At 41.8% G+C, this 26310-nt stretch overlaps 1 protein-coding gene and 1 long non-coding RNA gene across 3 annotated transcripts in view; both read right to left on the bottom strand.

Moving 5' to 3' along the window:
- Window positions 1–216: 216 nt before the first annotated feature.
- The window catches only part of LOC309342447, an 84297-nt gene continuing 58203 nt past the window's right edge, over window positions 217–26310 (bottom strand). Inside the window, exon 2 of the long non-coding RNA XR_014156824.1 lies at window positions 217–2244. This is a non-coding gene — a long non-coding RNA (uncharacterized lncRNA). The remainder of the gene's footprint in view (window positions 2245–26310) is intronic.
- Window positions 3820–26310, bottom strand: part of ARHGEF26 (Rho guanine nucleotide exchange factor 26) — a 66775-nt gene continuing 44284 nt past the window's right edge. For both annotated transcript variants that reach the window (XM_081862310.1, XM_081862311.1), the window contains exons 10-15: window positions 21932–22021; window positions 20264–20418; window positions 13057–13266; window positions 5639–5706; window positions 4887–4991; window positions 3820–4228 (exon numbers count right to left, since the gene is read on the bottom strand). In XM_081862310.1, the coding sequence (XP_081718436.1) occupies window positions 4086–4228; window positions 4887–4991; window positions 5639–5706; window positions 13057–13266; window positions 20264–20418; window positions 21932–22021 (771 nt within the window). In that variant the 3' untranslated portion in view covers window positions 3820–4085. The remainder of the gene's footprint in view (window positions 4229–4886; window positions 4992–5638; window positions 5707–13056; window positions 13267–20263; window positions 20419–21931; window positions 22022–26310) is intronic.

Genomic DNA, 26310 nt, shown 5'->3' with positions numbered 1-26310 from the left:
TATCATGCTCTACCAACTGAGCTATGATGTGGGGCTGAAAATTGATTAGTAACAATGAATTGATGCTAGCACAAAATTAAGCAATGTTGGCAGTTTCGAAGTTGTGTTTCAGGTTTTTCCAGGTTATGGTGCTTTGGATGTGCATATACTTTATTGATTTATGAACTGTTGTGTGAAACAACCAAACAACAACACAGTCTTCAAACAAAAAAAAAATCAAGTTATGCCTTTAACTGAATTAAAGCCAAACTTAAATTTAAATGACTTGGGTTCACCATTACCCACTTTGAATTGCAGTCAGTGAATAGATTATTCATTGTATACAAATACTTGGTAGATACATAGAAAAAGCAAATCCGGGTGTGGGGACAATAAAAGCATTCCCCAATAAAAGAATTAGCGGTTACCTTGACTTGTTAAATGTCTCTACAAGATTCAAAGTAGTCTCATTCATCTTTCATTGGCCCGTTACCTTGAAGTGTATTTCCAGAGAATGTATGGAATGGCGCTTAGCAAGTCACTCATTGTGTCCTTTTGGGAACAAAGTTTAGCTCCTGTGCAACGAGCAGTTCAGGTGTGAATACTGCTTGTGCATAACTGAAAGTGAGTGGTTACTTGGGTTAGTAATAATTTTTGTATTACTAAGGAAAAGAACTGCAGTCTTATGGATGGGCGTAGAAGCAGATTTATTTGCATGCAAAGTGATTAATGTATTGAAAGTAGTGCAAAGAACCCTACACAGCTTCACACTCACAGCATTGCTTAAAATAAAGGCAATCGCAAAAGCCACAGGCCGTTTCATTTCCACAACTTTTCAAAAAATGTACATGCTTCCTTTGTACCCTTAGATACAACACTTGCCTTTATAACAGGGGCTCCAGCGCTTGTAACTAATACATGCTTCAGTAGAAACTAATGTGCAGGTTTAAACACTACTTGAATTCATTGTCTGGTTATGTCATGAATATTACAGTACTATTTTCCATCCATCTGAAAAAATGTCAAAAGATTTTACCACTGTTTGATTCCTGTAAAGTGAGAAATTACAAAGTTCCTTATAATACAAATGTAGAAAATGCCATGCTTATTTACATAAAAAGGAAACGCATTGCAAATGAATTCCTATTTATAAATTAATTACAAATGCAATTACAAATTAACTCTTATTTACATCTTCGTTTCACAATAAATTCCTGCCAAGACTCCTAAGTGGAGATTTATCATGAGACATTCAGCAGGCAATGAAATCATAACATTTCCCCTCTCTCTAGAGGGGCAGGGGGAGACAGCATATTATGGCTACAATCCAGTAGCCTCAATCATAGGTAGCTAGCTGTGATGATGGGAGCAAGACTGCTTAAATAAAATGCAACTGAGTTGCTCTAAATTAGGGCAACACTTTGGAACATGGTCCTTGTGTCCAGCCACTTTAAAATCAATTCCTTGACTGCTTTCACTTCCTATTTTTTTGCTTCATCCATGTGTACTAGTATCCATTTCGTAACAGTGCACTTCAAACTGCTAAATCCAGGGATGGCAAACCATACCAGGTCCACAGGCAAACCTTGTTACACAATATCTTCTAATGCCTCCCCCTTCAACAGCTTTTTGGGCGGGAGGGAACTGCTAGAACACGTTTTCAAAAGCACAAGTGAGGACTGAACTTGTTCCTCTCTACTAATTTTGGTCTAAACACTTACCTTGGACGTAATGTGGAAGTCAATAGTATTACTAGCCTTGTAAATGTGTTACTAAGAAAATGCTACGAGAGATACAGAGCTGACTCTGCAGTGCCTGCTCCTCAATCCAGTTAACACGTGAGATGCTCTCATGCTGTGCATTTCTCTGCCTGCCAATGTTCTGAAGCAGGCTTGGTGTTAGGCATAGTACAAAAATGTCACGTAACCTGTTGGTTCAACAAGGCGTTATTAAAAAACGGGAGGCGGGGGGAGAGGAAATACCTGCTCTGAAACTAAAATCCAGCATGCATGCTCGGGTAGCACTAAGCCCCAGCTGCACTTGAAGGCTTTTTAAAAGTAAAAGGTAAAGGTAAAGGGACCCCTGAGCATTAGGTCCAGTCGTGGCCGACTCTGGGGTTGCGGCGCTCATCTCGCTTTATTGGCCGAGGGAGCCGGCGTTTGTCCGCAGACAGCTTCCGGGTCATGTGGCCAGCATGACTAAGCCGCTTCTGGCGAACCAGAGCAGCACACGGAAACGCCATTTACCTTCCCGCTGGAGCGGTACCTATTTATCTACTTACACTTACAGTGCTTTTGAACTGCTAGGTTGGCAGGAGCTGGGACCAAACAACGGGAGCTCACCCCATCGCAAGGATTCCAACTGCCAACCTTCTGATTGGCAAGCCCTAGGCTCTGTGGTTTAACCCACAGCGCCACCTGCGTCCCTTTTTTAAAAGTAGAAACCCCATTTATTCAATGAATAGGTAAGAAGGACTTAATGCAGGACCTGCCTTCTCAATGCATTTTCTGAAGGGAGGGTTACTGCAGAATAGCCCTTTGTTGCTAGCATTGTGAAAACAAAACCACCTACCCATGAGTCTGTTGCCTGGTAAGAATCCCAACACTTATCTAGCTTATTGAAAGGGCAGGGAATCTCAGGCCCAGAAACTCCAGGCTTCTCTTTCTGACCCTCAGGCCTCTTCCTAGTTACAAATTCTCCCCAGGCCACACTTCTCACTGGTCTTGCTTTATGCCCTCCTTGACTGCTTCTGGCTGGCTGGAATGTTCCCCTGAACTCTGATATTGCCTCTTGCTTGTCCAAAGGAGGACAGAGAGCTGTATGTGTACAGACACCTCTAAGGAGTGGTGTGAAGCAGGGCTGTGTTCTTGCTCCAACTCTTTGGCATATTCTCCCTGTTGCTCTCCTATGCCGTCCGCTCGACTGAAGATGGAATGTACTTCCATTCAAAGAGTGATGGTAGTCCATTCAACCTGGTATGTCTACACACCAAGACAAAACTCTGGCAAGTCCTTATCTGAGAGGTGATATTTACAGACGACAAAGCTGGACAGTGCACTCAGGAGAAGCTCTACCGAGTTTTGCCCAAACCTGCAGGCTGTTCAGCTTCACCATCAACCTGGCAAAGACCAACATCCTGGGTCAGGATGTCGCCAGCACTCCACGCATCATCACTGGTGACCACACGCTTGAGGTGGTAGACATTTTTGCCTACCTGGGTTCCAGCACAGCCATCAACACTGAGCTGGACTGAACTATGGCTCACCTCTCCAGAACAGTATGGGAGGATGTGATGCTGACACCCAGTACCAAGATGAAGGTCTAACAGGCTTGCATATTGAGCATAATGCTTTATGGCAGCGAGGCATGGGCAACTTATACCCGCCAGGAGCGGCACCTCAGCGCCTTCCATGTGAACTGCATCAGGAAGATTTGGGGCATCACATGGCAAGATGGAGTCTCAGACTTGTGAACTGTAGTGAAATCAACAGAGTGGACATTTAGCTGCACCCGTCACCTATTTCAACAGGCTTTAGATCTAGGTAATACTTGGTAGATTCTACTCAATGGCTCCATGTGGACATCAAAAGATGCACATATCCAGCTGATTGAATCAAGATGTGGACCCCCAGCTAACGCCTGCTTTTGTACATTGGCCTCCCTTGATGACTGAGAAAATTATACAGAAATCAAAAGGGTCTAGCAATGAATGTAAAAGGGAAGATAAATTCAGCAGGTTCCAGAGCTGGTCTGTAAAACAAAGGAGGTGCATTCAAATTGATTCAAGTCTTGTTAGTCCACTGTGATAATCCAAGGAAGTCATAATTCTATTAGGAACTCTTTATAAGTGTAAAATCGGGTTTTAATTAAAAGTGACTATTGGTTATAAAAAAGAAATAAAAAATTCGACCTGCTACTGCTTTGTTCTGAACAGCCCCACCAGCATGCAATTGCTTTTAGTGGCTGCTTCCATTCCTAATGACAACACCTATCTGCGAGTGGTTATTTTTACATGCTTCAACTATAAAATGGCCATCTGGATGAGACCAAGAAGCCCCAGATGTTCCTTAGTGCAAACCCTAGAGAACAGATACTGCAGTGAGGGACTATACGTTTGTTTCTAGGCCCAGCAAGCGTCCCATTCTTTCCATGTTCTTCTCAATTGTGGCTTGGCAAGTGATCTCCTTGGCACATTCCATTGGGAACCAGCCTCTCTCTCCGTCCCGCAATCGCTCACCTTCATACCAACCTGAAATGTATAATGAAGTACTAAATATGATGCATCTTTAAAACAGAAGGTCCCTGCTGGATCAGATCAAAGCTCTACTGATCCTACTACACAGGTCCACTCAGAAGCAAGTCAAACCAATTTCAATATGGCTTTCTCCCAGGAAAGTGGGTATAGACTTATAACCTTGAGTCACTATCCCGCTTCAAAGAGTGGCCAGCCAAATGTTTTTGATGTGCCCGCTTGCAAGTGTATTCAGTGATATGCTGATAATTGTTTGCTTTCTGATATTGTGGCCAATTGAAGCTATGTCTTTCCTTTGCAGTAATCATACCAATATATCGTAAGCAAGGTACTAGTTTACCTGGGGCATAGGTCTCCACCAAGTGGAGTGGTGTGCAGTAGATTGAAATGTGCAGAAAAATGCTTTATATTACAGGGGGGGGGGAAACCCTTACAAAAATGTTTGTATTAGGAGAAATTTGTTAAAATGCTAATAATTTTCATTGAGGACTTTATTTTTTTAAAAAAACTGCAAACTGATGTGCAAAACTAAACCAATTCACCCATCCCCAGGTCTCCTGTGGTTTAGCTTTAAGGCAGATGCTAAGTATCCTTGTGATGGTATGAAATGACTGTTTCCATTTATGGCAGCTAAGCAATAGGCAATTCCACTCACCATCATTAACTTTCTGAGAGACCAGAACTACATCAGCAACTTGGAGAGATAACTCATCTGATTGCTTCGCAGTGTATGATCTGATGACTTCTACCTGGGTTAGTGCTGAGAAGAGAGAATATTTATTGATCCACATGGTAAATCTAAGGGTAAGCTCAGTTTAAGTGATAACAAAAGACAAGCTGATTGCTTCCCAGCTCACTTTCCAGGAACCAAATGATTTGATAAAAAGGCATTGGTCAACAGCAGACAAACTACAATGGCTCTTTGACACATTTAAGTTTTTTTGGGTTTTTTAAACTGCATTAAATGGAAAACCAATTTCAATCAATTTCAATCATGCCCCATTGATTACAACAGGACTTCATGTACCTAGTTGTCTGGATGAGTTTTAGAATTATTTTGAATTAGAATTTCTATATCTTCTCTTCCTCTTCTCCTTTTTTAAAGGATTCAAACAACCATTTTACCAAGTAGTACGATAGAAAGAGACATCTTGCAATCACCCTTATTGGAGCATGTCTCTTTAATTCACCCAATTTTCCAGAGAGCTAATATGCTTTCCTTTTTGCTTAACACAAAAGAAAATGGTTCAGAGAGAATTATTAGATGATTACAGTTATGGTCCTTCCTTCCCTCTCCCCAACAACAACAAAATACTGAAAGGCAACAGATTTACTTCTATGTTTTAAGATCTGTATAAAGTGCATCTCGTGTCAAAGCCCTGAAGAACAGTTTCATTGCTCACTTACTTGTCCGATCCACGGTCCCTCTATCGCTACTCTTCCCAAGTGCAGTAATCCAGCGAGCACGCTCATTCCTAGAAAAGGAGATGAAAGGTTGAAGTGTGTTTTTCAGTCGGCTGATATATGGCCCTTGTTGCACTCCCTGAACTCAGCCTCCCTCACTGTTATGGGAAAGTATATTCATCTTCTCTGAAGGCCTCTTTGTGTCTGTCTGTTGGGAAATCCCACTTCTACATGCAAAGCAAATGTTCAGCCACTGAGCTATGGTCCTTCCCCAGTAGACATCTCATATATTAACCTTGGGAATATGTCTTCTGAACTAGCTGGCGGGGATACTGGGTGAGGCTTCTGAAACATAAGTGTTTTTTCTGGGCAGCAGAAGGAAACAAGCAGAATCTTGCAATCCAGCATTTTACAGAGCTCTCTGCAAGCACAGACATTTCAAATCTATGCCAGAGAATGCCCATCTTATTGACAAGGGTATATTAAAGCCCTGCAGTGCTCCAAACCCATATATTGTTAACAGAACAGCAGGATGGAGAAAATCGGAGTTGAAATAATGATTTTAGTTGAAGAAGTATATACTTTTCCAAAGCAAAAAAAATATATAATAATATCTAGGAGGCATTTTGATAACTGATGAAATGGCTAAGAATAATTTTGCACCAAACCATTCATACAAACGGCTAAGCTACGATCTGTTTCAAAAGAACAGATTTAAAGACCTAGGCATGTCGTTATACACTGGTACCACACAAAGCTTTTTTTCAGTGAAATGTAATCTTCTGTGCGACCATTGTGAAAGGGATTCTCACTTAGGTGTCATTCAACAGGAGAATACCTTTTCAGGAAAGTTATAGCCGCTTTTAAAAGCCTGGAATCCCAGTTATATATCTATGGTGGTTTATGATGCATGTAAAGACAGCTTGTTCATTTTTCAGACGGGAAAGGGTATGAATGAATCCAGCAAACTCTTCAAAAACGAGCTATCAAGTCATACAAAGTTTCAGTACATAAAGAAAAAATGACTGAAAGGAAGGAAAGATGAGACCAGCAGGAGCTACGGCAGAGCAACGGGAGCTCACCCCCATCGCATGCAAACGCTTGCATCCACCGCTGGCTTAAAAGCTCTGAGTAGTTATCAAATGGAACCAAGGCTTGTGAGGTAACTTTTCTTCTTGCAACAAATTCCTTTTTTCAACTGAAGGAAGACAATTACATATTTAAAGGTTGGGCACTTGTAGGAGACAACTACCGTAGATTCTGGCGAATTAGGCGACTGGGCGTATAAGACGAACCCCCCCAACTTTTGCTGTTATAGAGTTTGGCCACCCACCAAGCGCCGCCAGGGTCAGAGCGCGCACCCCTCCGCTGCCTCTGCCGTCACAGCAGCAGCAGCCGAAGGCATGCAAGGCGTTTGGTGAGTGGAACTCTCTCCCTCCGGGAAAAGGCTGTGAGCGGCCGCCTCGGCCTCCGCCACCCTCACCTGTGGGGATGCCCAGCTCCTTGGAGCCCCGGCCGAAGCCGCGCACCACCTCGCCGCGGCAGGCTCTTCATGGCGCCTGCGAGCCGAGCGAAGCCCCGCGCGGCGGAGGCCGGATTTGACTACCATGGCAGCAGCAGGCGGGCGGGTGAGCGCCGCGCTCGGAAGGACTTTCCGTGGTGAGGAGAGAGCGGCAGCTGCGTCCCCTTCTGTGGGGAGGGAGGAGGAGCGACGGCAGAAGGGGCGCCTCTGCTCACCGGCTCCCTCTCCTCCTTCCCAACAGGTGGCTCTGTGTATACCCAGCGTATAAGACAACCCCCAACTTTTGAGGTGATTTTCCAGAGATAAAAAGTCGTCTTGCACACCGGAACATATGGTATTTCCCGCAACTATTGCTCATGGGTTTGGAAACTGACTTTACTCCTGGAACCACAGAATTGTTGTGTTGCAAGGTATCCCAAGGTTCATCTAGTCCAGCCCCACTGCAATCATAGAATCATAGAATCATAGAGTTGGAAGAAACTACAAGGGCCATCGAGTCCAACCCCCTGCCAAGCAGGAAACACCATCAGAGCACTCCTGACATATGGTTGTCAAGCCTCTGCTTAAAGACCTCCAAAGAAGGAGACTCCACCACACTCCTTGGCAGCAAATTCCACTGTCAAACAGCTCTTACTGTCAGGAAGTTCTTCCTAATGTTTAGGTGGAATCTTTTTTCTTGTAGTTTGGAACCATTGCTCCGTGTCCGCTTCTCTGGAGCAGCAGAAAACAACCTTTCTCCCTCCTCTATGTGACATCCTTTTATATATTTGAACATGGCTATCATATCACCCCTTAACCTCCTCTTCTCCAGGCTAAACATGCCCAGCTCCCTTAGCCGTTCTTCATAAGGCATCGTTTCCAGGCCTTTGACCATTTTGGTTGCCCTCCTCTGGACCCGTTCCAGTTTGTCAGTGTCTTTCTTGAACTGTGGTGCCCAGAACTGGACACAGTACTCCAGGTGAGGTCTGACCAGAGCAGAATACAGTGGCACTATTACTTCCCTTGATCTAGATGCTATACTCCTATTGATGCAGCCCAGAATTGCATTGGCTTTTTTAGCTGCCGCGTCACACTGTTGGCTCATGTCAAGTTTGTGGTCAACCAAGACTCCTAGATCCTTTTCACATGTACTGCTCTCAAGCCAGGTGTCACCAATCTTGTATTTGTGCCTCTCATTGTTTTGCCCAAGTGCAATGAAGGAATCATAACTAAATCATCCACATGCTGCATCATTACACTTGCTGTTCTAATATTGTTGCAGTATATAAGTGGTTTGATGTTGTAAGAAACAAGTACAACAAGAAATTTCAGGGCTACTTTAATTTCTGGAAAGAAAAATACTGCAAAACATCTTCAGCAAGGCTTCATATGGGCCATTGTGTAGATAACCCCCCTTAACCCCACAGTTTCCATAGAGACAGATACAATCTTTTGAGTTTTGTGGAAAGCTACTTGGATGCTTATGGCATCCCAAGGAATTTTCTTGAGTCAGGATCTGTTCCACAGCAAACAAGATGTTTCTTGTTGCTATCGTCTACAACTGAACAATCTTTGAAACTTGGCCAGAAGAAAAAGGCTGACCCTCTTCCTCGTGAACTCCAGAGTTTTCCCCCAGGCTGTATCAAATTTTGCTAGACAGTTTCCATGGTTTCATCAAATCCCGTATTGACTACATGAACTACAGTGCTTAGCTAAAAGGAAATATATTGCAAACAACAAAGCCCCAGAACAGGAATAACAAAATCCTGTACATGTTACAATTTTTAGCAATACAGTAATGCCATTGCTTAAAATGGGTCTATGTGGGGAATCTTTACATGGAGCAGAACAGAACCAGAAATTCAAACTGCCGCAGGACCACATTTTTATGACCAGTTTCTGTCAGGCTGAACTGAAGGATGCAAACCGATAGCTATTGGCTTGGTTGGGGAAACGGTCTAATCTAGGATTGCTGTTGTCATCGGTGATTAATTAAATTTGTATACCACTCTATAAAACCCATAGATCTCAGGGGGATGTATTTCCCTCTGTTTTTTTTTAAAATTTGCTTTTTATGATTAGCTACTCAATAAAACCTAGTTGTATTTTAAAATGGGGGGAGGTTATTGGGTTGTTCTTGTTTTTGTTTTGATTGTGTATTCTGTGTTTTTATATTGTGATTTTATCCTGTGAACCGCCCTGAGATCTGCAGGTATAGAGCGGTATATAAATTTAATAATAATAAAAGTTTTCAATTCAGAAAAAAGCTTTTTCTCAGTAACCATTTAACTTGCTTGTTGTGTTACTAAAATTTCAAGGCATCATTGTTTGGTTTTGGGGTTTTTTGCAGGGAACGGGTAGAATCACTCTGAGCTTTTGTTATTCACCCCACACCTAAATGCCACACCATTTTAAAAAAAATATTTGCCCCAATGAGCAAAGGGGCGATAACCAAATTTATTTGGAAAGATACTTTATTTTAAGTGCATCTGCGTAAGACCAATGAATGCATTCTACCCAGTAAAGGGAGCAGGTGGGGTCAATCAAGGTCTCAACAGTTACACCAACGCTGATCAGAATTTTCTCCAACCCTTCCTCCTAAAAAAGCCCAGGGCAGCTGAGACAGCCAGAAAGAAGATATCCAATTAATATTCAAGATATCCACATAAGAGATAGAAGATGTGACACATATATTGGTTAACACAAAAATTAGCCTAGGCATAACCAACTCTTCTTTTCCCAGATATAGCAGCCTCACAAATGATATCATTGGTCTGCATACTGGCACTGCATTCAGATGAGCTGAACAAAGTTCAGAACTCCCATTGCTTCAGATCATTATACAGTGGTACCTCGGGTTAAGAACTTAATTCGTTCTGGAGGTCCGTTCTTAACCTGAGGTGCCACTTTAGCTAATGGGGCCTCCCGCTACCGCTGCACCACCGCCGCGCGATTTCTGTTCTCATCCTGAAGCAAAGTTCTTAACCCGAGGTACTATTTCTGGGTTAGCAGAGTCTGTAACCTGAAGTGTCTGTAACCTGAAACATTTGTAACCTGAGGTACCACTGTATATACACAAACACACAGAAATATTGTGATCACCTGACTTTGCTCTTCTATGACAATTTCACGACAGAGATGTTCCGTGTTCAAGTAAATTAGCATGTGATAGCTCTCAAGTGAAGAGAAATATCAGAGTTAAGCTTATTAGAATTTACGGTAATGTGAAACTGACCAAAACTTGAAGACTTCTCTTTCCTTTGCCTCTCCTTTTGGGTACTTAGTAGAAGCCACCCACACATCTCACATATGGAGAGGATATGAGACCAAACCACACAAAAAACCCAACTATGTATATTCATCTCCACTTTCTGGGCCTCCCTAGGAATGGTTAGGTTCCCTCATCAATGTAAACAGTTCCATAACATGGCTTCCAGATGTTTCATCTTGTGTGACTTTAAAAATGCAAACCTAAATGATTAAAAATAGGTATTAAAGATAATAATGGGTGCCACTAACCACTCAATGGCTTGATTACAGATGAAAACACAACTCCACTGAACAGTTGCTAGCAATCAAGAGTCTCTCCCCACACTTCCAACATCTGATTCTGTAAAGGCCTCAAGAGATTCCCCACTATCTACTTCCTTTTCTTGCAGTTTCTTGGACTCAAATGCTGTGTTCAAAGAACCATTCTGGCCTGATGCTGTTTCTGCACAGTGCTGATGTGTGGAAGTTTTCTTCTGAAATCTCCACAACATGGATAGTTTAACACTCTGTGTCCTCCAGATATTGCTGGACTCCAACTCCCATAAGCCCCATTCAGCATGACCAATGATCAAGGATGATGGGGGTTACTGTCCAGAAACACCAGATGCAGGGGCACCTTGGCTTAGACCTGCGTTTTGTGAGATAGACTTGAACTGGAGAAACTACATTCAAATCCTTTCTCAGCCAAAATGCTCATTGGATGACTTGAGCCCCTTACTGTCTCTCCACCAAACCTATTTTTCATCTAAAAGAATAGAGTGGCCACCCAGTCATGTGCCCTTTCATATAAACTGAACACTGCATTAACATGCCACAAGATTCACTTCCCCACTGGAAGTCAGGCTCTCCACATTCCTACTTCTCTTGAAAAGGTTTCTTTCTGCCTCTTCCTTTCTTGCTTTAACATTTCACTGGCACAGGCAAGCTCGATGTGAAAAACCTCTAGATTACGGAAACAATCCTAAGCATCCTAATGCTTACTGAAGCAAAAAATATGAATGATACTTTACTGGTTGGTTATCAACAGCTGCCTTGTCTATATGTTACATTAAACCAAAGTTTAAAATAAACCATGGCTAAATGTGAACAAGCAGTGTGCTGGTACATGCTGCTCAATTATTCCCACAGTGCCCCCACCACCACCACCGTTCCTGACGCAGTCTTTTTTGTTGCCCAAACCTGGGTCCTTGGTTTGTTTCCTCCAAACAAATGACAAGTGGTAACCAAGGTTTGTTCTCAACTTACCACTCATGGTTTGTTTGGAGGAAACAAACCACAAATCTGAGCTCTGGTGACATGACAAGTCAGACTGTTTTCATTTCCAGCACACACACATAATACCCCCCCACAAACATACACACACACACATACACACACACACACACACACACACACATGCACATACCCTGCCACTCTTGGCGGCTTTTAACACAAGATTAAAAATACATTAAAACATCAGTCATTAAAAAACTTCCCTAAACAGGGCTGCCTTCAGATGTCTTCTAAACATCAGATAGTTGTTTATTTCTTTGACATCTGGTGGGAGGGCGTTCCACAGGGCGGGTGCCACTACCGAGAAGGCCCTCTGCCTGGTTCACTGTAGCCTTACTTCTTGCCTCGGAGCTGGACCTCCATCTGTCCAGGAAGAACGATGGAGGTGGAGACGCTCCTTCAGGTATACTGGACTGAGGCCATTTAGGAGAACGGGAGCAGAGCATCCTGGGAACTTGAGCAGTGGACACCACCTGCTCAACTATCAAACCACAGTTGGTTTTAAACTATGGTTTAATGTAACATGCAAACTGGGCCACTATCTGACATTTATGTTTCCAAGCACAATTCAAAGTGCTGGTGCTGACCTTGAAAGCCCTAAATGGCCTGAGTCCTGTATACCTGAAGGAGCATCTCCACCCCCACCTTTCAGCCTGGACACTGATGTCTAGCTCCAAGGGCCTTCTGATGGTTCCCTCAGTGTGAGAAATGAAGGTACAGGCACCCAGACGTAAGGCCTGTGGGATGCCTTGTCATCAGATGTCAAGGAAATAAACAGCTACAGTGGTACCTCAGGTTAAGAACTTAATTCGTTCTGGAGGTCTGTTCTTAACCTGAAACTGTTCTTAACCTGAAGCACCACTTTAAATAATGGGGCCTCCTGCTGCCACTGCACTGATTTCTGTTCTCATCCTGAAGCAAAGTTCTTAACCCGAGGTAATATTTCTGGGTTAGCGGAGTCTGTAACCTGAAGCGTATGTAACCTGAAGCGTATGTAACCCAAGGTACCACTGTATGTGACTTTTAGAAAAGATCTGTAGGCAGCTCTGTATAGGGAAGTTTTTAATGTTTGATGTTTTACTGTATTCTTAATATTTTGTTGGGAGCCTCACAGAGTAGCTGGGGCAACCAAGTCAGATGAGCAGCATATAAAAACAACAAGCAGTCTTATGAAGTGAGAAAAGAGTTTGTTATTAGCTTATGAAAATTGTGGTTTTTCTGGCCAATGAAAATTCAAGCATATTTTACTATTTTACATTTCCTAGACAAAGGCCAGCAGAACCTTTAAAGAGACTAATAGAATAACTATACGTTCCTGTCAAATATATAGATGAACCGAGGTGAAAGACAGATTGAGAAAAATGTGTTATTTACTTACTGAGTTTCAGTTCCCAGCAGGAGTTCAATCTTCTCTCCTGCATGGTTGTTTAGGACAGTTAATCTGAAGAGGTGATTTGCAGAAGTCTGCCGAGAGTGAAGAATAGGTGTGCTGTTTTTTACAGGAGAGGAATTCAGCTCTTCGCTGTCACACTGTTCAACTAACAGTTGATCCCTTAAGGAATAGTCTGTGACATTGTAGCTCTCTTCACTGCAAATACAAAAAGCAGGTAGAAGAGACAGACAATTGCTTAGAGTCAAAACGCTACTAAATGGACCAGGAAGTCATGTTCTGCAATAAAGCCAATCTCAGATTACAGTCCATTGCACATAATTATTCAGACATTTTCAGCCTTTCGGTAAAGGAAGAAGGAATACACACGTTTGAATATTTACAAAGCACCTGCTTGTCAAGAAGACAAATGAAGTTAATGTTTAAGCCCTGGGGGGGAATACATTCAATGATGAAGTTTACACGTATTTGATGTTCTTTTGGTGTCAAAGGTTTTCCTAACTTTGTTTTAATTGTAGGAAAGGATGAGAGTAAGCTAACGTAAAAAGAAAAAAAGGGGGGGTTGAACCATAGGTTTTCCTAAGTTATTATTCTATTCTCCGTGTGCCTCTTCCATTTGAGGTGAGATAATTATTATATAAAGGGAGAGGGGGTTTTCAGCTAGGGGGCTGAAAGCAGATATAGAATGCCCTCCCAAGGAAGAATACTGCTATCATTTAGGCACTAGGCAAAAACATTATTTATTTATCCAGGCATTTTAAGGAGTTGTGATTCTTTCTTGAGACTTTATCCACGGCTTTTCCATGCATGTGTATTTATTATATTGTTTGTTTTATGCTTGCATACTGCCCAGAAATCTAATATGATGTGTAAATGTCTTAAAACAAATACATAACCTTTCTAATACTCAAAGCAGAATTCATAATTCCAGATACAGGAGAAACAACATTCCTTTCTTACTACGCTCTCACAGGCAGCTGAATGCTGAAAAGCCTAATCAAGGTTTCCCAAACTTGTGTCTCCAGTTGTTCTTGGACAACAATTCCCATCATCCCTGACCACTGGTCCTGCTAGCTAGGGGTGATGGGAGTTGTAGTCCCACAACAGCTGGAGACCTAAGTTTGGGAAAGCCTGCTATACATCTACAGAAAAGTCTCACTGAATTCAGTGGGGCTTACTTCTGAATGAATGTAGACAGTGGTACCTCTGGTTACGAACTTAATTTGTTCCGGAGATCCATTCTTAAGCTGAAACCGTTCTTATCCTGAGGCGTGCTTTTGCTAATGGGGCCTCCCTCTGGCGTGCAATTTCCATTCGCATCCTGGGGCAAAGTTCGCAACCAGCAGCAGCTACTTCCGCGTTAGCGGAGATTGTAACCTGAAGCGTTCAGAACCAGAGGTACCACTGTATAGGAAATATCGGCAATATCCAACTCAGAGGAAACCTATTAAAGCCAATACAGTGCCTTTACTTAGATTCACTGGGTATGGTATCCAAAGCATTCATCCTGTTAGACGGGCCAGTCTTGCCAGACTCTAGGGTTGTGCGCTCATCTCACTCTATAGGCCTGGAGCCAGCGCTGTCCGCAGAGGGTCATCTAGTCCAGTGCAAAGAGATTTCAATTTGCACAACTGGATTTCCTCCCCATGTGCATTCCCTTTCCAAATCTGCTCCAGGCAGTTGGAGGAACTCCCAGAACAGATTTAGCTGTTCCATCAGCAAAAGCATTTCAGGTTCTGAGGGTTCTCCTAATCCCCTCAAAGTCATTTTGGGGGGCACAGGGACATGCTGTGGTAACAGAAGTCCTTGCACAGATTCATTAGTAGTTTTGGCTGGGGATGACCTCATTCTTTATGGAATACTATTATTATAATTTATGTACCGTATTTTTTGCTCTATAAGACGCACCAGACCACAAGACGCACCTAGTTTTTGGAGGAGGAAAACAAGAAAAAAAATATTCTGAATCTCAGAAGCCAGAACAGCAAGAGGGATAGCTGCGCAGTGAAAGCAGCAATCCCTCTTTCTGTTCTGGCTTCTGGGATAGCTGCGCAGCCTGCATTCACTCCATAAGACGCACACACATTTCCCCTTACTTTTTAGGAGGGAAAAAGTGAGTCTTATAGAGGAAAAAATGCGGTAATTTCTCCAATTTGCGATGATCTTCTATGATGAGACTCCATCAGCAAACCCGACACAGCCCACTAAGTATGTGCATGAAAACATGTCTGCAGCTATAGATCTAGGCAGGCAGGGGAAGAGGTGGCTTCTCAAAAGCTCCTACCAAATACGTGATAGAAAAGCTGTGTTCAAGCTTGGTGGCGGACATATTTAGCACTGCAAGTTGAAGAATTTTGTTTTTGCTGTGTGTTTTTTCAATTGGGGGAGACTGAAGATCCCTGGAAAAGACCCTCAGACTACAGTGGGGAACAGGATGTTCATCTCCAGAACCATGAACTCACACATACACAACAGGATGTGTAATGCCATGAAGCTGAACTGAAACAAATATGAAGAAATGCTTTTGATAAAGCTTCTTTTTAACCAGCGCAGACAAGAGCTGAACTATAATAGTCTATTTTTACACCAATGCAGAACTTGCTACTTGGCGATGTCCAACATAAGTGTCCTTATTCATCTCTTACTGGAACTTGTGGATGAAAGAGATGAAGCAACTGCAAAATGGGCAGTAAAATGAAAGACAACGAAAGAATGAAGTTCTTATTGGATTAATGGATGCACAGCCTTGCCGGCTTTATGTACTGATTGGCAAATGTATTGGCTCAGTTACAGATACTGCAATGATTATTCCCATACAGAAATAATACCATCCGTTCACATGGTCTTCCACCTGTGACTTATATCTAGTCTTGCATTTTGCCATAGAATATTCTAAATCGGCTCTACACAAGAACACGCAAACCTGAACCATGCAGTCTCAATACATCTTATAGACTAAGTAACTATCCCATAATCTTTCCCTCTACAGTTCAATATGGCATATTGAGCACCAAAGTCAGAGATATATTGTCCAAAAAAGGCAAAAATAGATAGTGTATGTGCAGCTCTTCCATGTCCATTAGTTGTTAATTACAGTCAACTGTTCAATAACACAAAATGAAACCCATTGATTTTTATTCCCTTCTAGCATACCCAAGACCTGTAATTCTTCCCCAAGTCTTAAAGGTATGGTAGCTTCAAACACTTATTGTGAGGTTCACCCCATCCACCCTCCCTGTAATTGATCATACTGTAAATCAAACTGCATCACTTCCAATATAGAGATTCGCTGATTATCCATAACAAGAAAAATGATCTCGATAAAACTGCATTCAAATGGTTATTTTTTCTGAAGAAAGTAGATTTCCTTTGGAATGAGAGGGCCTAGTTTTCAGAGGGTGGAGTTAGACTGTGTATGCAATGTAAACAAATATATCTATATAATCAATGCCAACTCCCTACTCCCACCCCTCTCAATAACCACTATTATGGGAGTACCTCTGGAGAAGATGACTAGCAGATGTTGTATGAAAGTGGATATGGAATGAGAATTTCAGTGAGGAGAAAAATATTCCACTTCACTAAAACAGAATACTTGCATTCTGATGTGCTCCTTATATTCCAGTTTTTATCCACACACATGCCAAAGAATGCAAGAACAGCTTCTCAAATAAAACACCTTTCCCTTTTATTTATCGTTTCCTGTTTGTTGGGAAGTTCTTTCATCAATAAATGCAAGGATCTGAAATGCATTTTTTTTGCTACAGTTTATTATTTAAAAGTATTATTTTTTGTTGCTCTGTTAACTTGGCAAGTCAAACTGTTTTAGAAATCTAGGCATCCTTTTAATTGGGAAAGGGCTTTTTAATTATTTCAATCTCTTCCTGGAGAGTGTAGCAGAAGTTCAGTTTTAGCTGGTAACTGTGGACAGGTAACATTCCAAAGTATTATTTGACCTTTGGCTGGCTTCACATTTCAGAAGTCCAGCTGCATTCCATTGCCAGGATTATCTCAGGAACTGACAAGCCACTAGACAGAGAGAGAATTTTAGTGGTATCCCGAGGGGATTGCAGGCCATGAAGTAAGAATATTTAATAACCGTAGCGTCAAAAAAAAAATGTATCCTTTCCTTAAATGTGTGTGAACCAATTTGACAGGTATCTGTCTTGCTGTTAATGAGGATGCAGAGCAGCCTGAATGATTGTTAAAAAAAAACAAACTGCTGTAAAATAGACAAAATATAACTGAGTACATGAGGGGGTGGGGAATACATAGCGAACCTGGTCTAAAGAACTATGTTCATACTTCACAGCAGGATTCTTCGCCTGCATTCCTTTGGAAAATATGATTCTGCACCCCGGTTATTAGTTTCCAATGTTTTTTTTAGAACTCTCTTAAGGATGCTGCTCTTGTGTTCTGGTTCCTTCAAAATCATTATTGAAGAACACTTATAGCACACTTAATATTTACCAAAAAAAAGTGGTGTACAAAATTCAATATGCAAGAAAAATATAGAACCATTTTGCTAATATATTGGAGTTCTCTCTTTGTGCATATATATGTGAGTGAGTGACTGTGTGTGAGAGAGAGAAATGAATGAATGAATGCTATATTATTTCTAGCCAAACCCTTTGCACAGCCCCACCCCGCATATCTTGTTTGCACTATCCTTACTTATACATTCATCTTAGCATTCATGTCCAGGGAAACAGTAATTGTGAGCTACTGTAGCTGCCTCTCCAGGTCCCTCAAGGGAGAGAAAGGCAGCTGTGACAGCTGTTCAGTGTCCAATCTCTGGGCCAGGAAGAGCAGATATCACTACTGCAGCTGTTTTCTCCTGTTGATTAAAACCAAGTGAAGGCTGCATCCAGCAACCCTCTGCTCACGCAGCAGACTTCTGTTTCCAGTTGGGCGTCCCTCCGGAGCAGATTTAGGGGGTTTGCAGGGAGAGAAGAGGAAAGGAAAGCCCCATTGTGTGAGCGGCTGGATACAGTCTCCAACCTTTGTACTTTCAGGACCAAAGAAAGTTTAGGGTGGCAAGTGAGAGATGATGCCACTCACTTTCCTGACATGAATCAATTGCTATTCACTCCAGGTAAGCAGCTAACTGCATCTAATTGCTATAGGTCTCTAACCCTGAAGCCCTAGGGTCCCTGAGAGGGCATCCCAGGGGCAAAAAAAAGCATCAGATTGCTCTCTGTGTCTCTCAAGGCACAGAGAGAGGTCCAGCCTCAAAGATGCTTTCTTCCAGCTGCTGTGAAAACCTCCATTGACCTATTGGCATTGTGGCGCCAATGTCAGTAGAACCAAGAAGGGAGATAATTATGTCAGCCTTGGAGCTGGCATGGTGAAGTTCCCTCCCAATGTTCTCAAAGGATGTGGCATCAAAATAGCTTCCAGTTCCCTCTGCTTTCCCCACTTTAGTAGTGGAGCCTAAAAATATGAAATCACAGTAAGTCTCAGAGCCATCCCGAATTTACATAACTATAAAAAATGTGTTAAATTAATGACTTTAAAAGAAAACCCACCATCTTTCCTCTGTGGCCTTACTTAGGAACAGACATATAAAGGTCTGCAGCATGAATGTGCATTTTACCCCATTCCAAAGACTCAGGTTACCGTATTTTTTGCCCTATAGGACGCACTTTTTCCCCTCCAAAAATGAAGGGGAAATGTGTGTGCCTCCTATGGGGCAAATGCAGGCTTCGCGGACCTCTCCGCAAGCAGCGGGAGCGCTCCCGCTGCTTGCGGAGAGTTGCCTGCGTGCTGAAGCCTGCGCGCGCTGAGCTCAGCGCGTCCAGGCTTTGCGGACCTCTCCGCAAGCAGCGGGAGTGCTCCCGCTGCTTGCGGAGAGTTGCCTGCGTGCTGAAGCCTGCGCGCGCTGAGCTCAGCGCGTCCAGGCTTTGCGGACCTCTCTGCAAGCAGCGGGAGCGCTCCCGCTGCTTGCGGAGAGTTGCCTGCGTGCTGAAGCCTGCACGCGCTGAGCTCAGCGCGTCCAGGCTTCGCGGACCTCTCAGCAAGCAGCGGGAGCCAGTGCTGGGCTCCCACAGCTTGCAGAGAGCTGCCTGTTTGGGGGCTGGGGTCGGGGGAAGCTCGGGCGGGCCTCCCCCGCCCCAGCCCTGCGCCTGGGAGGGAAATAATTTTTTTCCCTTTATTTCCCCCCCAAAAAACTAGGTGCGCCTTATGGGACGGTGCGTCCTATAGGGCGAAAAATATGGTATATAACTAATACAAATAAAATACCCCACTGAAGTAAGACACAAAAACAACAATGCACCAACCACCAACACTAACAACAATTGAAGCGGTACTTCTCAAACATTTTGAAATGGAACCTGCCTGTAAAACGACTCAGCCTTTCAAGACCCCATTTACAAACTAACTACACCTTTAGAGTCCCTATCGCATTAGCAGATGACACTGAGAAAGTTTATGTTGTATTTTTTTTCATTCTTGATGATGCCTGTTCCTTAAAGGGGTCCTACAGCAATAGGGTGGTGCTGCTGATCTGAAGAAAGAAAGAAAGAAAGAAAGAAAGAAAGAAAGAAAGAAAGAAAGAAGAAATTCTTCATTTCACAACCCACCCAGGAACAAATCATGACCCACAGTTCAAGAAGCACAAGCGTAAAGAACCATCAGAGTATGTCTAATGCTGCATTTTATCTTCTTATAGATGCTTAGTACTAAACCTGAGTAAATCTCATTGCTCGAATGCCTTTCAGCTTGCTTGCTCGATGTTAAGAGTTACATCTAATTCTTTTAATGATGTTATCTGGTATGCAAAGAATTTGCAATCTTCTTCTTTAAAATGTACACACAGTATTATCCCAGTGCTAAAAGTGGTCCCATCGACAAGACAATTCTGGCATGTACTAGCAATCTATGACTGGATTAATTTTACATCCAATCACCATCACTGGCTGAAGCTTACACCTGTAAGTCCAGTTGAATGCACAGACCGATTAAGTAGATAAAATATTTTAAAGGAGAGCAGGAGGCTGAAAAAGATGTACAAAGGAACTTGCATGAGTTGCCACGTGTCTTTCAAGCATTACATATGTACTCTTCTCTTTACTCCCCTGAATGCCCCATACAATGTGCCCTAAATCCATATCTAAAAGAGGAAGAGCAGGCAGTTATTTTTGATATCTATTTGTCCAGTGCAACAGACTCATGTATCCAGTGCAGCTCTTACCTTTTCTTTTTTGTGATAATGAGAACATCATTGAAGAGGAAGAAGTACACTTGTTGCTTAGAAGTCCTTTTAGAGAAAAGCCCAGTGTCTTCCACATACGCTATCAATTCACCTCTTTTCACTAGCCATCGGGAAGAAGAAACCAATGGAAATGGCTACAAAGTAAGGAAATTGCAATTAAGCCCCTAGTAAGATTTTGTGGTATGTTTTCCCCCTTCCCCCAGAGAGATGCGTGCACATTTCTAATAAACTCTGAGCTCCTTCCAAACCTAGAGTTCTGAATACAAAAGGAAAGGAGGAATGCTCTAAAATAATTCCTGAAATAAGTAGTCACTTCAGCTTTTCAAATACCACAATTAGATCAAACGATTTATAAATCATGCAATCTGGTTTACATTAAGAACAAAAGGCACCATCATAATGCAAACCAGCCCTGAGGGCTTTGGAGCGCTTTGTGGCAGGTTGCAAATTGTAAAAAGAAATAAATATCTAATAACATTTAAAAATAAAATAAAAACAACCACTCCTAAGTGAGAGTTTTCATTTGTCCATGATTAGCAAATGACTCAAAGTTTTCTTCTATATGAGCAAAGTATGTTTCTGATTTTGAACAGAAAATGTATGTATCTTTTAAAAAATTCCAAAGAGTATGGGAAATATCCCAACTAAACAGTTATGCTATTGCAGCAACTTTTAGCTGTGCAAAACAGGTTTGCATTAACCATCATTTAAGTGTTGGAGCTGCATGGAGCAAACACGGTTCAAATAGGTTCCCTTTCTCTTCAGCCTCTCTGCTTGAAAGTTGACTAACAAGTCTTACGACTGTTAGCTCACTAAGCTACATCCTGGTTTCTCTGTATATTTAGAATTTTAACCAAGGTTAGGAAACAGTCTGAGTCAATTTCAGATAGTTTACTTTCAGTAGACATAAGTCCAATTATTTTTGAATTATCTGAATATGACCGATATTAACTCCAAAATTCAAGCTAATTACAATTAAACAGATTTTGCCATTGTATCACTGTACAAGCGTTTAGCATTGTGTGTGTGTGTGTGTGTGTGTGTTGTCTTAAACACACAACATTAAAGTTCTTCAACTAGCAAAAACAAACATGCAGAAAGAGAAAACAATTATTTCCAGGACTCTTTATATTACACTGAATAGGAATTATAGTACAGTCGTACCTTGGAAGTCGAACAAAATCTGTTCTGGAAGTCAGTTTGACTTCCAAAATGTTTGGAAGCCAAAGTACGGCAACTGGAAGCCACAGAATTTGCATCAGACATTCGGGTTCCAAAGAATGTTCGCAAACCGCAACAGCCACTTCCGCGTTTGCAGTGTTTGGAATCCAAGGTACGACTGTATATGATATCTGAGGCAAATGTTCAGGTAAGGGAATGTATGTGTTTAAAAAAACAACCAATCATTTTCCTGCTCGATTTGAGTAACTAGACTTCAATCAGGAGAGAAGTCCCTTATTCTGCATGCTTCAAGCACCACTGCCGATTTCAGGATATCAACTTATTTGCCACCTCCTAGAACATCATATCAACAGCCTCTAATTCCCCAGATAATAAACTGAGTTTACTCTAGCTGTGACAGCCCATCATTAAAACTAAGCAAAGGTTAAAGTTTGCACAACAGAAGTATGAAGGCAAATATCACACCTTGATTTTGTATTCCAGCTGGGAGTTGATAGTGTACATCATTTCTGTCCTTTCCATTGTTCGAGCACCTTCATTGCAGAGGCGAACCAACTGGGAAAGAAGACATTTTATTCAACTGATGTTATTTATATCTATTAAGCTTTCTTGCTTCTCCTTACAGTGCACTATTTTTCAGAGATTCAGAACATTCTTTCACCTCTGGTGGACATGCCCTAAGGTGAAGGCCTTCTGGGAAATGATATATAATGAGCTGAAAAAGGTATTTAAGTATACCTTCACTAAGAAACCAGAGGCCTTCCTTCTGGGTATTGTCGGCCAGAAGGTGCTAAAGAAGGACCGAACATTTTTTATGTATGCAACAACGGCAGCAAGGATACTCATCGCTAAAAACTGGAAAACTCAAGATCTACCCACACTGGAAGAGTGGCAGATGCAGCTGATGGACTATATGCAACTGGCCGAGATGACTGGCAGAATCCGAGACCTGGGAGAAGAGAGGATTGAGGAAGACTGGAAGAAATTTAAGACGTATTTACAAAAACATTGCAATTTGGTTGAATGTTAAGAAGGATGCTAGATTATAAAAAATTGGCCACCACTAAATTAGATTTGAATTTGATGATAAGTGAGATTAAAGAAAACATAAATTTTTTGGAGAATTGCTAGATTATATTTAAATGAGTGGATATAAGATCCTAAACAAGTTGATAATTTGCTTGGAAAAACCTTTTTACGATGTAAATGGGAGCGGGAGACGTGAGGGAGTCCAAAGAAGTGATGAAACCACGTTATGATATAAGTAAGGTTGTTTATTATTTGTGCATTTGTATTCAAAAATTTTAATAAATATTTATATATATAAAAAAATATTTTTCAGAGATTCAGAACAGTGGAAAGCGAAAGGGCGGTCAAAGGGATTTGAAAAGCACTTACTTTACAGATAACTTATCACAAATTAGCCTTTCCTGCAAACAATTTATATTTTATTAAAAAGAACTGCTGTTCACATCAATTTTGAAAACACTGGGCTATAGCCACTCCTACCATTGCACAATTCCCTTTGCCTCTTCAGTCACAAACCACAACTCCTTTATGTTTCCTATGCAAAACTTAGAACCCTGATTATGTGTCACCTTGGTAAACATGTTTTCGAAACATGAATATGGGGTAGTAATTTGTAGGGAACAATCTTTGACCAGGATTGGGTGGTTTGGTTCTTCTCTAGAAATATGCTTCTTGGGCTGTTTTCAGCCTTCAAACAGGTTTGCTTCCAGTCTCAAAGCACAGGTACGAAAAAGACAGTCTATGGACATTTGCCAAGAAGAAATTATGGACAGTTTTAACTTCTCCCACTCTCTGATTTTCCCCTACAAGCACCATGCACCCCCCACCCCCCAGCAAGCCACAACATTAGCATTACAAGACAGACTATTTGTCTCATAACATGAAATTCTATCCTCAGTCCTAGTATAAAGAATAGCAGGTAAACATTTGGACACAAAATGTGAGGCGTTTCAAGACAGAAACCAGAGTTGGCATCAATGTGCTCCATACACCCTGAGCTTGACTCAAGTATTCATCATTTCATTCTTTGTTCCATGACGTTAATTTATTCTTTTATCTACTGCTCAGACACACTTGCAATGGGAAACATGGACCAAGCCACAGTGAAATTCCACTGTTCCTTTAATATATGTGGATAACAAAGGGTACATTCTAGTCAATTTTAAGCACCTTGAAGCCCTGCTGACTTAACTTTGGCAGGATAAGACCTCAAGTAAGGAAACATTGTGGGTTAAAGCACTTGTGCTGTTGCATTACATATATGCCACATTAGCAACTCACAGCCACTTTTGTGTGTTTTTCAGAAGTCAGTAAGGTTTTAAAAAAGGTAACAAAGCCAAGTAATGCTAAATTTTAATATGCTAAACTATGAGAGTGAGCCTCAGGTTCACACATTTCCCCCTCCCTTCTCATCTGCAAGCATGAAAAGGAGACTGGAAGCATTGATAGTTTAAAAATGGAAGTGGATACTTTCCCCTCTGCTCTCCTATTCCAGTGCAGCCATGAAGCGACTGGAAGCACATGAACCAAAGGCTTGCCCATGATTGTCTTCATATCATTATTGTTTAGAACAGGCATCCCCAAACTCGGCCCTCCAGAGTTTTTTTGGGACTACAATTCCCATCACCCCTGACCACTGGTCCTGTTAGCTAGGGATGATGGGAGTTGTAGTCCCAAAACATCTGGAGAGCTAAGTTTTGGGGATGCCTGGTTTAGAATTACATATGAACCAAGCCAGTGATACCTTTTAAAAATAAAGGTGCCTAATCAAGGTTTGTAATTAATATTGGACATTTAACTAACACTTGCAATACCACTGGTGTCTCCTGAAGACCTTTTTATGCCAACAGGCCTATGCTGTTGTTTAAATTTCTTGATTAGAGTGACATTTTAATGATTAATTTATATTGTTTTTGTGGTGCTTTATTGTTTGTATTTGCACACCTCTTTGATATTCTAGGGACATGGGTGGCGCTGTGGGTTAAACCACAGAGCCTAGGGCTTGCCAATCAGAAGCTCGGCGGTTCGAATCCCTGCGACGGGGTGTGCTCCCGTTGCTTGGTCCCTGCTCCTGCCAACCTAGCAAGTTGTGCAAGTAGATAAATAGGTACCGCTCTGGCGGGAAGGTAAACAGCGTTTCCGTGTGCTGCTCTGGTTCGCCATGCTGGCCACATGACCCGGAAGCTGTACGCCGGCTCCCTCGGCCAATAAAGCGAGATGAGCACCGCAACCCCAGAGTCGGCCACGACTGGACCTATGGTCAGGGGTCCCTTTACCTTTACTTGATATTTTACACAAGTTGGCAGTATGCAATTACTTTTATAAATCATGGTGAGGAACAGAAAACTTTTTTGGGGGGGGGGAATGGGAAGTTTGTAAGATTTTATCTCACGTTCTTTCCCCCCCCTAAAGCAATGATCAAAACTCCTGAACCACAATAGTGTAGGCCATCGACTCACACTGTTTCCCAGATATCGTTCCACAAAAAGCATCATTAAGAAAGATATTGATGGTGAGCACTATTGCCTTTGCCAATACTCGCTACAACAGCAATAAAGCAAGTGATTTCTATATACGTCCCTATTATGGCTTTACAGACCTACCCTACCCCATTTTCAGGGGAGAAGGAATCCACCTGGAGCTTCTGCGATAGAAAGCAGTTACGTTAGCAATTTCTATTTCTAGCGATTTTGTGTGTAGGAGGCATATTAAGCTATTTTCTCCCTAGTAGCCAATGAATTCAGTGCAAGTAATGAGTAATTTGGAGAAGATGAAGATAAAGACTTTTTAAAAAGGCCCTAAGGGTATATTCTGCCTGAGAACTATTTGGCAAACTGTTAGCAAGCCATCAGAAGCATTTTTTATGAGCCAAAGATAAAAGTCAGGCTTATCAGTGATAATTTAGTGACAACCTCACAGGGTGAAGCAGTACTAGGCAAGGAAAATGGAATTTCTTCTCCTCTTTCCTGGTCTGAATTTTATGCACATCACTCTGCTGTCCTCACAGTTAACTCTCACAATATTGCCTGCATAATATTCCCTTGCAACATCAGCATGCAAAGCTTGTCCCTCAATAACCGTATCTGATTTAACCAGTTTCCATATTTCTTCCCCCAACCCCCGTAACATTATTTTTTCCTTTTTCCTTTCTAAATCTCACTGTTTTAAAAAGTGGAAATTTGCCTGCATATTAACGACTTAAGTGTAGTCCAGAATCCACATAGCCTTAGGCAAAGCCCAACTTTAAAAAGTTGGAATGCATATATCCAAAACATAAAAACCCAGCCCTTCTGATGTGTCTATATTCTGATGTACCTATTTTCTTTTCTTTCTTAACGTTTTACTGATTTTGTTGTTGTAATAAACAATTAACTATCCCAACGTCTTCACCCACTGTTCTTACTCCTTGATCCACAAGCAAAATGGGAAGGGAGAAAACAGGGCAGGGTGGGGGAAGCTTTGGGGAATTTACTTAGGTTATATATGAATGAGGAAAAATAAGGTAGAATGAGGAAAAATAAAGTAGAGGAAATAAGGGGATGAAAGGTGAAGAACTGGACTGGAGAATGCATGACAACACTGGAGATAATTGCAAGGCAATACTGAGATATGTAAAAGTCAGGCTGCATGGGAAGGAAACTCATCTTTACTGATGCAGCTGTTGAAATCCTGTTGAATATTTTGTTGTTGAATATTTTGGGTGCCCATAAGAAGGTAATATAGCTAAGGCTCTATAAATTCACTCATATTCTTCCTAGTAGTGAGTACCCTGGTATATTCACAGCTTGCAGGAGAGAAACCACACATTTCAGTGG

This window comes from Podarcis erhardii, assembly GCF_964252035.2.
Source record: "Podarcis erhardii genome assembly, chromosome: 5".
Lineage (NCBI taxonomy): Eukaryota > Metazoa > Chordata > Lepidosauria > Squamata > Lacertidae > Podarcis > Podarcis erhardii.
The sequence above is the reverse complement of the archived record's forward strand: the minus strand, read 5'-3'. Positions and strand labels throughout refer to the sequence as shown.